Genomic DNA, 11,116 nt, shown 5'->3' with positions numbered 1-11,116 from the left:
GATCTTCTCATCTCTACAAAAAAGTGAATATGCATATTTGCTAAATGTAGTAGGCATAAGTATTTTCCAAATATTGAAGGATCAATCACAGAAATGCCTGAAGGGTAAATCTACTCTGAATCACATTTGAGTGTCAAATGATCTGAAACTTTGCTGTTGCCAGGTGTTTTCCTTTCAGATTAATATATGGTTAATTTATTGTTTAGTAGTGAATATGTCAGAAAATAGTGAAAAAAGCTGATGACAAATAAAAATCCTAAGAAATTTGGCTTACAATTATCAAAGACAGACAAAAGCAGCAAACCCTCAAATCTGAGAAACTGATATGAATGACTGTTTGGCAGTTTTGCTTGATAAATGATGTAATCCATTGTATAAAGTGTTTCAATTTAATGATTTTCACCCGGATTTCACTGATTAAAAAATTGCAAAAAATCAGCAGATCAGGGAGGAAAAAACTAAGGTGATTTTAAAACAAGATGGCAGAGGCAGTTAGTTATTAGGCCACAATGTTTATTCAGTAGTGTTGTTTCAACTTATAGGTACAATACTGTCAGCTTTTGTAAGACTAAAAAAAAGTTACCATTACAGTCATCCATGCTCACAGAATGCCAGTCAAGTCGTTTACACCCCTCTTTTGTGTACACACCCGCCACATGCTCACCTTGAGCAAGTACATTTCCAAATGGTAGGCACTTTGAAGGTTTAAAACATTTGTGAATATACATTTATATATATTTATATATCTTTTCATATACTAATAAGCAATTGGACTCAAAGGTCAGATCTCTAATAGAGAGAGAAAAAAAAGAGTGAAGAAAAAGGGAATGAGGAAACAACATGATGTGGCCATGGTGGAGATGGTGAGTATGAGAGGATGGTGGGTGTAGAAATACTGTGAGTCTTTGGGTTTTTCATTATAGTTCAGTACCTAAAGTCCTATGACAAGAATGGACGACAGAGGGGGAAAAAGAATGGAAGTGGACAACTAAAGGATCACAGACAGATTGAAAGAAAAGGAGCACAGGGGATGGAGAGGTGGAGGGATGAACAGCTTCACGTGGGTGGTGTTAGGGGTTTAGACGATGTGACAGCATCTACTTCACATTACTGTACAGCTGAAAAAGGCAACTTCACACACCTGCCAGACTGTGTCTCTTTTGAGCAAGTTAATGTAGACGAAATGTTAAAAAAAAAGGAGAGAGAGTAACTTGTTGTCGTCACTTCACTGTAACCTACTGTTTCATTTGATGTAGCTAACGGCTACATCAAGCCATTTTGTGGCCTTTTAATCTCATTTGGGGGATGCAAAATGGTATCAAAAACAAACACCCTGTGTAGGTTTTAAACCTGGTAAACAACCTCATCTCTCAACAGAAGGTCTTTTCAAATGCCTGCTCTGACAAACAAACATGAATAGCCCTCAACGCGAGTATCTTGTCAAAGACTATTCAGACTTAATGCTGGAGTCTTACATTTTCTGTGCAGCCTTATTTATCAGTCCCTCTGAGAAAAGAGGAACTGATAGGTTCTGGTGTTTTTTGCTGCAGAGGTATGTGCTCTGCATGTGGGGATTCAGCCCTGGCCTTGTGTGTTTGCGCCCAAGCAGTAGCAGGCTTTTAGTGAGCATCAACACTGGGACACAGACAATAAGACCAGGCTACCCGGGTGGTTCCATACAGCTAAAAAAGAAAGTGTATGGGTTGGGGGGCAACTCAATTGGCCGTGCTCCAATCTGATTACAAAGAAGCTGCGAGTGAGGGAGGAAGGGAGGAAGGGTGCTAGCAGAGTTTGGGTGCAGTCAGAAACTCAAGGGGCACATTGGGGAGAAGAAACTTTACCCCAGAACACTCTACATACACACAAAGCTGCGTGACAGCAGCAGTGGGAAGCAAAAGTAGTGAATTTGCAATGTGAACGTCAATGCATTTTAAAATAGAAAAAAAGTTCAGTGAGACATAAAACAGAAGCGAGATTTGTGATTTTTCTCGAGCCCTGACACACTTACTTTCATCTTTTAAAGACCTGGTATGAAAATAAAACGCTGTTGAAATAGAGAGAGAGAGAGAGAGAAAAAAGGCTACACTGAGAAGAGAACAAACAAATAAACAAGACATAGTGAAACGCTCACGTTTGACTAAAAAACGGATTTGAGAGCAAATAATGAACATTGTAACCTGAAGGGAGAACATTTACATTGACCGTTAACAGCTTTAATATGAAGACCAAAGAGCTTCATCAAAACTACAAAGGCATTTTTTTTAACATCAGAGAAAAGATAAATTAATGTAATACACCTTTAGAGATCAACATCAGACATGCTAGGACAAAATAAAAAGAAAAAAAATGAAAGTAAGATTGATACAGAATAATTATATTCAATTATTTCCATTGTTTTTTTTCTTTACAAATAACATACTGCTACAGTTAAAAGTAGTCAGCGACTAAAAACAGCTCCTTTGACAGAAGACAGATGCGATAGTTTCCTCGCCTTTACAGATCCTGTTTTTTGTTTTTTCATATTTTTCAAATAATACACAAAATGTTTAAATACATTGAGATTTTCCATAAAATGAAAAACACTTGGTTTTCATTTTTCAAAAAAGAAGAAAGAAAAGGTCTTAATTACAATACTCTATGCAAAAACTTTCCTTTATGCTATTTTTCCTTAATCAACTTGAAAACATTTTGTTGTTGTTTCTTGTTGTTTTTGAACAGGTTTGCTGTTGTCATGGACTGTGCTTTTGACAGTCACTCGCGATTTGTCGTTCTGATGAAGGGAGGGCAGGGTTTTATGCATAAAACTCCTTGGTTGGGGCCTTCTGATAGGCTGCGCCGGAGGGTTTCCTCTCTCCCAGGTCATAGCTGCCCTCATCCTTCTTCCTCATGCGGTAGACCAGGAGGAGGATGAGGAAGATGGCGAACAGGAAGCCGATCACGCCACCTGCGATAACAGCTGAGAGAGGCATAGACAGAAAGGGAAGGTAACTATCAATGCTCAGAAGATGAAATCAATGAATACCACATTTTTGTGTCTATGTGATAATTGAATCAACAGTTTTGAAATTGGTCCAGTATTGGGTGAGCGCACTGCAGTCGGCAGCAGTGAAACAAGGCTGCAACATAATCCGTGCGGGTAATTGCGCCCCATCAAAGCACGTCCACTAAAGTGTTTGTTTTTATCACTGACAGGAAAAAATAGGGTCCAGGTTGAAAAATATAGACGTTAACCTTTAAATTCGTCCTAAAGATGGCACGTCTCATGAACTGAGCTGCCTTGTTTTAGTCTAAGATGAATTGTGTCTTCTATGTTGGGCAATCAATTACACAACAGTTAATTTTAGCAACTGCATCTGCAATTGTCGAAACAAATTTCAATACTAATGCTATTCACCAGCAAATTAAATGGTGAAACCAAGTGGCAACCAATGCAGTTACTTCAATGGGGAAATTTGTCTCAAGAGATGCAAAGACAGTCATTTTCTGTGGTTCATTTCATCTTCTAATGTGTGTCTTGCTGGTGAGTTTAAAAGTTAGTGTTCCATTTCAGGGAATTTTAAGGCTCCGATGGTTGATTGGTACAAAGAGCAGTGATGTCCCAAGTGAGGTTGATTCGACATAGTCTGTGACATGATCAGTGACTGCCAACTGGGGCTTAAGAGGAAGAAGCTGATGGTATTGGTTCCTTTGCTTAACAGTTGGTCAGATAAATCCAATGGGGACAAACAACCAGCAAACCAGTCCAGCATGGCTTGAACTAAATCCTATTTCTATTCCTGAACAGGCTGATAAATCTCATCACAACACTTAATTGACAGTGACACAGACACTTATTTCTGATCAGTTCTATTGGTTGGATGATTACAAAAAAACATCAAATCACTTTTGTAGCTGATTTTATTAGTAGAGTCTGTGATAAAAAGATAAAAAGTTAGCATTATAATGTTATATGTAAGAAGTTATGTTCTTAGCCTGACATTTCACAACCTAACAATATGCCATCTGTCCTCCACATCCTTTTGTTGTTCTTTGATTGCTACATATTGTGTCACATGTGTTATATAATACATAAAAAGGCACAATAAAGTTGTAGTAGTAGTAATTAAGTAGTATTAGGATAGACCCTAGGACTGTTTACTACATATCACAGTCCTGCATGGACATCATCAGGAACTTGATGGAAGGTAATCGTTAGTTTGAATTGTCAACATTCTTCCTGTTACAATTTTAATGAGCGGATCTGTGCCTTAAATGCTCAGGAGATATCCATGTATGGGCATGATACGTAGACCCCAGTGAGACAGAAGCAGACAGGGTTGGGAGGATTAGTTTAAAAATGTAATCCGGTACAATTATTAATTACTTGTTAAAAAATGTAATCATAATCCAAGTACCACAAAATAAAAGTAATGTAACCTGATTACTTTTGGATTATAGTGTTTCTGGGACTGGGCTCCACTGATAATTGTACAAAAACACAGATTTTTTTTCACTGATTTTGGTGAAAGTGGATCATATTTGATGGAGAAATATTAGAAATATGGAGAAAATATTTTTCTAGTTTTTTTTCTCTGATGTCCCCCGGCTGCTCTTCCTCAACTCTGTGATTCCCAGAGTTTCCTGATGGACAGATAGCTTTACTTGTTACTGAAATTAACAGCTAAATGTTATTAGCTCAGTTAGCTATGCAATCACTGGTCAAATTAGCTTACTCTGCCCCTACTGGGATTTCAGAGCACAGGGGAAGTGTTACCATAGACTGTATAAAGGTGTTTACACTTTTACTCAAGCACTGGAGGTTTTCAGGACAGGGGCGGGGGGTGCCCAGCAGGGAATGATGGAGGGGTGCGGCGCCTGATTGGGAACCAGAGCTGGGCGAGCAGCCAACGAAACCTTGCTCAGCAGCCTCCCAGTGAACACGGCATGAACAGGACTGAACACAGCCTCTGAGACCAACAGGGAATCCAGGACTGAGATGATTTACACAAAGCTTCTTGATGGATAGCTTTACTTTTTGTAGACTAGACTACGGTAGACTATCTGCCTGTAACGCTATCTGTGGCTAGTTTGCTCAGTCGGTTAACATTAGCCGTGCTGCTAGCGGTTCTATTAGCTCACTCAGCCCCGGGGCACCATGAGCCAAACCCGGCAAGAAAACCACTTTGGTACTGTATTCTCAGTGGTCAAACTGGCCTCTGTTGGTCCCGGGCCAGCTGCCATTTTCATTCACTGAGAGCTGGAACTTGTCCGTACAGAGTCTGCATAACGGGGTGGGCGCGTAAACACACATTTGGCGCTACAGGTTCCTGTAAATGTCAATCAATGTCTGCAATACGTCCCTCCCTAGCTTTGTGTTTTTACAGTTACACGTACCTATACCATAGACTGTATATAAAAAAAATAGAGACAAATAGCACTGCGTTTTCTGTTTAATGGAAACTTTCTGCTTGAAGTAATCCCTTTAAGTAATCCCCGATTTTACCGAATGTACCTATAATCTGATTACTTATTTTTTCTGTACTGTAACGCAATACAGTTACTTTTTTTGTATCCTGATTACGTAACGCCGTTACATGTAATCCGTTACTCCCCAACCCTGGAAGCAGAAATATTGGAGGTTAAACTTTCTGTAAAGGACACATTGTAAACCAAAAGTCATGTAACATCAAGGGAATTCTGACTAAAATCCACACAGACTTTATTAAGAAATGCCCCCCCTCCAGCTTTGACTCTGACTTTCCTCAGTAATGCTCCTAACTCGCCACATGAGCTTATTTCACTCCCCTTCCCAATTATGCCTGTATGAGGTTCTTTATAACTTCTTAATCTGTTTAAAGTCTCTCCTGGTGCAACAATCTGCCCTCTGCTCCACTTTAGGTTTCCACATGTTGACTGGCCCAACGTCCCCATGAGTAAAGATCATGGCACACACCCAGCTGCCAAGCTCCAAGAAGCAGTAACGCAATGCAGAGCGAAAAAATGAAAATTTGATTATGGGCAATTATTTTTATAGAAGTCATATGGGAGATGAAGAGTAATGGTTATAATCTAGAAGAAGGGTAAAGAGAATGAGGTGGGGAAGGCATGAAGGAAGAGATGAGCCAATGTGACCCAGGTATAGAATATGTATATACATTTCCTAAGGCCTTATTCAAAGACTTTGTGCAGGCAATACATTTTTTTCTATGACAATCCATGAATAATATACAAAAGATGAAATGAGACTATCAATAGGAGAGAGATGTGAGCTGAGTTCTCATCTAACCAAGGCTGTCCTGATTTGTCCTTGTTGATGTTGTTTCTGCATATTGCCAACACCAGATGGATATCACAACAAAGTAAAAGTTAGGTGCCAATCACTGTTTGCCTCAGTCACGCAGGGAAAGAGACAGCATCAGAGAGCGCAGTGATTTCGAGTCCGATAATTTCCTTTCCACCCTCTTTCATGTATTCAAAGCGAGTAACACACACTTGAAACACCCACAATGCTGTGAACTCTATAAGGTCCCGCAGGGGGATGCAGATGGAGTTTATTAAAAGTAATTATTTTGAGAAGTGGATCAGGTGGGACACATCATGGAAAATATTTCTGAGATTTCCAAGACTTATCTTTTTACCAGAAATATGCCAACATGTTGTAACATATAGGAATTTCAGAAACACTTCCTAAATAAACGTTTATTGGTGGAGCATCAAACTGAAAGGCTGCATTCATCATCTTGTTAGCACATGATCCACGGTAAAACCACAATGCATTTTACACTGTATAGATTAAACAAAAAAGACATAATGTGTTTATAATTAGTGAGCTTTAGAGGCGCTGGTAGGTAGATTTTGTTACCTTCAGACAGAGCCAAGCTAGCTGTTTCCCCCTGTTGCTGGTCTTTTTGTAAGCTAAGCTAACTGGCTGTTGGCGGTTCATGTGTACCACGCAGACAGGCAAGAAAGCTAATAAGAGCATTTCCTAGAATGTGGAACTATTCATTTAAAATAGCCCTCAACATATCTTCACTCAGCTACACAGAAAACAGATCTGAGCGTTGTCTCTGACGGAAAATCTGCTATACCATCCAACCAATGTCCAATATAAAAAATACCTACTTTAGAACACAAACTGGAGTCAAATTAGTAGTAGGCTACATAAAGTATATGTTTCGCTATGTGTATAAGTACTTTTATCAAAGGGTTTGATGTTTACAGCGGCATACGACACATACCTGCCAACACTTCTGTCCTCTGGAAGAGGTTTTCAGTGCGGACCTCAATGGCCTCCTGGGGTGAGCTGGGGGCACTAGTTGTACTAGTCATCTGGTTCCTCTGCATGTCCTCTGTAACTGGCACTGGTGCCTGCATGATGAGAAGAAAGACAGAAGGAGGGGAAAGGCAAGACAGGGGAGAGAGATTAAGGTTGCCTTATTGACAGCTTTCACATTCTGTTCTACAATATTGCTTGTCTGTATGTTTAGAAGACTTGGGTTCATTCGGGTGTTCAGGCATAATCCCTAAATTCCTCCCTGGTACAAATGCAATTGCTAATATTTAAGAAATAGCTTGACATTTTTGGAAATGCATGTATTTACTTTCTTGCCAAGAGTTAGATGAGAACTAATCAACCACTTTCATATCTATCTGTTTAATAGGAAATTACAGTCAGCAGTCGGTTAGTTTAGCTGAGCATCAAGACTAGAAAAGGGCAAAAAAAAGCTAGCCTGGCTCTGTCCAAAAGAAAACAAAATCTGTTTACCAGTAGCTCTAAAACTCACTCATTAATACATTACATCTTGTCTGTTTAATCTGTACAAAAACTGAAAATACAGTTTGTGGTTTTACAGGGGGACTATTTCTTGGCTAGGCGCCGTGATTTCCTGGAGTCTTGTCGTCACCCTGAAATGATCAAGCACTCGAGGAAGTCACTGCAACCGGCCAAGAAATAGTCACACAACAAACAAGACTTAAGCAACCGACATACATCATAATGCGTGAACTTGTGATGAGCTAGAGGTGCTGGTAGGTTTATTTTGTTACCTTTGGACAGAGCCAGGCTAGATATTCCCCTGTTTCAAGGCTTTATGCTCAACTAAGCTAACTGGCAGCTGGCTGTAGCTTCATAGTCAATGTACAGACATGTGACATGTATTAATACTCTAATTTAACTCTTGCCAAGAAAGTAAATGAGAATTTTCCAATAATCTTTTACTATTAAACAAGTGAAATTTTAACTGGTCCACTTAGTGAGAAGGTCTAGTCAAAGGTGCAGAATGGGCACCAGAATGGAACCTGGCCAGTGAAACCTATAAAGGTAGGCCAGAGAAGAAAATAGAACAAATCTAGATTGCCCAAAAAGATTAAGGCTAAAGAAAAGTAGGTAATGAAAACAGAGCCAGTGACCCAGAGGTTTTTCTGGAAGTCTAGGAAAAGAAGCATCTATAATGGAACCAGGCCCATGGATCCTTTGCTTTTTCCAATAACACTAGAAAAGGGTGCAAAGGACCAAAATGGAACAGACCCAGTGCATTTGGCTAAGGGAGAATGACAGAGGCTAAAGGATAATGGGGAAAAAATGGAACAGTGCCAGGTAGGGTTGGCTTAGGGTGTTGAGTTCTTGACAACTAATCCCAAACAGATGTAGTATCCAGTACAGTACAGTAAGAGTGCAACACAGAAGTAAGATCTAGGATGGTTCCAGAATATGTGATTATATCTGAGAGAGATGTAATCCTCCATAATTTGCAATGGAGCAAAAACATTGAGAATTGACGTAAGCGCTTGATCTTTATCCTGAAAGCAACCTCACGGCTCCTGGTATTACAAGCGATTTGATGACATTCTGGGTCAGCTAAAGACATACTGCAGTACTGTGATGCTCTCTGGTGAGTCAGGAAAGTTTCAATGAGTCACTGTAATTATAAATGACCTTAAGGTCCCTAATGTCATAATATAATATACCTGATTACACTAAAGCACGGATAGAGTTTTAAAAAGTTTTAAAAAATCTATTTTTGGATGTAACTATCTTAATAGTTTCATATACTTTTAGTGGTTAAAAATACTTTAAAATTGTAAACATTTTGATTGTGGCTAAAGATATGCCTTCAAACAGTGTCAGTATTTTTGAATTGTAGAATTTTCTGCCCAGTTAATGTCCTTGTCATTTCCTTGTCAACATTTAAATTAACTCAATCAAAAAATGTTTATGTTATGGGTTTTGCAAAGATGTCTCATAATCAGATTTTTTTTAAATTTTTAAATCCTGTATTGGTCTCGTTATACTTCTTACCTCTGTTCTGAGCGGTTTCCTGGGTGTGCTGTCCCTGGCCCTGGCCCTTTCTCTGACCGTGGCTGTCTCCACCCTGGGGGTGAAGTCTTTAGTGGAGTCCTGTGTGGGTTCTGCTGCATTGGGCTCGATATAAACCATACTGACAGTCACCGTTTCATCCAACCCTTCTTCACTTCCACCTGGGAGAAAGAGGGTGGCAGGTAAATAATGTCTCTCCATTAAAGGGCAGTATGTAAAATGTCTAAAATGGTTGTAGAAGAGCACATGTATAGGGACAATACACTGAATGTAAAAATGTAAATAATATGTAGTCTGTTGTGTACAGATGAAGTAAAATATGGGCATGCATGTTGAATCAATACTTTATTCCTACAGTCACATAGTTTGTCTTAACTTCACACTCGGAGGATTTCATTTTAACATATTATTTACATCTTGAATCTCCTAAGAATACAGAGTGGCAGAGCAGAGTTATAGAGCATACAGTATTGGAAGGGCTATTGATCACAGTCCTGTCTCCTTTCATCTAGCATGACCTTCTCTCACTGTAGTTACAAAACTCTCTCAGAGTTACTTTTGACAAAGGAATGAGCATTGCCAAATGTGCTTAAAGCAAGTAGAGCAGAGGAACTCATAATAAAAGAAATGTAAAATGTAAAATGTGCATAGTTGCTGACGGCAGTCTGGGTAACAAGGCAGTCTCAATTGAAATCAAGTCATAGAAAGAGAGAGGCGGTGAAAGAAAGAATAGATAAAGACAGGAAGAGAAAGGAGAAAGATAAAGAGAGAGGAAGTGGTGGCACACGTATGATCAAGATGGCACTAGAGACAGCTGCCTTTGTGCTTTGACGCATTATGTTAAAAACAATAAACATAATATATATAAAAGCAAAGCAAATTCCATGTATGTGTAAACCTACTTGGTAATAAAGCTCTTTATGATTCTGAATGAGTACAAATCTAGTCTGCTGCCTGTGAAAGACGAAAAAATAACATTTAACTGCTGCAGACTTGAAAATGAATGTCATCACGCCTCTGGGTAATTGCCTGCTGAGCTTGCATGTGTGTGCGTGCACGTGTCTGTCTTGTCTGTAAATGTATATTACCTGAGCCAGACCCCGAGTTAAAGTCATCATCATCTTCAGGGTAGTAACCTCCTGAGCCTGTGTCATCCAGGTACAAGTCATCAGAGGAAGTCTTGGCTGCTTCTGCTATCTGCAAAATAACAAGATAAAAGGTGTTGAGGACTCATGTTGGTTTTATTACACATCTCTATTTATAGAAGTCCATGTGAAGACATTCAACTTTATCCACACTCCACACATTCACTGTTTCAGTGTTCTACCACTGACGGCTAACTCAGAAAGTCTAGTGGCTACATTTTTATTTCAGCGTTGAAATCAATCATCACAACCTCTTTGCTTTGAGACCAACACTTCAGTTGGTGATTATTTCTTTAATTTTCAAACAGAAAATCCTCTTTGGTATCAATTCAAAGATCATATCATTAGTCCTTTTTAAATAGCACAAATCTTTGCCAAATTTGCCATTCTGACATTCCCGAGGTCGGTGTGTGTCTAAATAACAATCTGTCTCTAGTATCTGCTGTGCAGATGCAAATCTTCATCTTCAGTGTATGCCTAAGAGATGGCTGGTATCAACAGATCACCCTGCGTTTTAGGTCTGAGCTGTAAGATCTTCCTTGAGTAGGATCTATGAGGCTGTACTTGGGCACAGTGGTGCTTTAGATTAACATTGCCATCTCTACAGCCACATTGCTAGAGTGGCTAGAAACACGCCCCCATTTTATGACTATAATAAAGCACAGGTGACTGTCCA

At 39.3% G+C, this 11,116-nt stretch overlaps 1 protein-coding gene across 1 annotated transcript in view; it reads right to left on the bottom strand.

The window, feature by feature from the left end:
• Positions 1-496: 496 nt before the first annotated feature.
• The window catches only part of sdc2 (syndecan 2), a 49,126-nt gene continuing 38,506 nt past the window's right edge, over positions 497-11,116 (bottom strand). Inside the window, exons 2-5 of the mRNA XM_046059435.1 lie at positions 10,384-10,492; positions 9,278-9,456; positions 7,218-7,347; positions 497-2,956 (exon numbers count right to left, since the gene is read on the bottom strand). Coding sequence (XP_045915391.1) covers positions 2,793-2,956; positions 7,218-7,347; positions 9,278-9,456; positions 10,384-10,492 — 582 coding nt within the window. The 3' untranslated portion in view covers positions 497-2,792. The remainder of the gene's footprint in view (positions 2,957-7,217; positions 7,348-9,277; positions 9,457-10,383; positions 10,493-11,116) is intronic.

Source organism: Micropterus dolomieu, linkage group LG09, assembly GCF_021292245.1.
Source record: "Micropterus dolomieu isolate WLL.071019.BEF.003 ecotype Adirondacks linkage group LG09, ASM2129224v1, whole genome shotgun sequence".
NCBI classification, from domain to species: Eukaryota; Metazoa; Chordata; class Actinopteri; order Centrarchiformes; family Centrarchidae; genus Micropterus; species Micropterus dolomieu.
The sequence above is the reverse complement of the archived record's forward strand: the minus strand, read 5'-3'. Positions and strand labels throughout refer to the sequence as shown.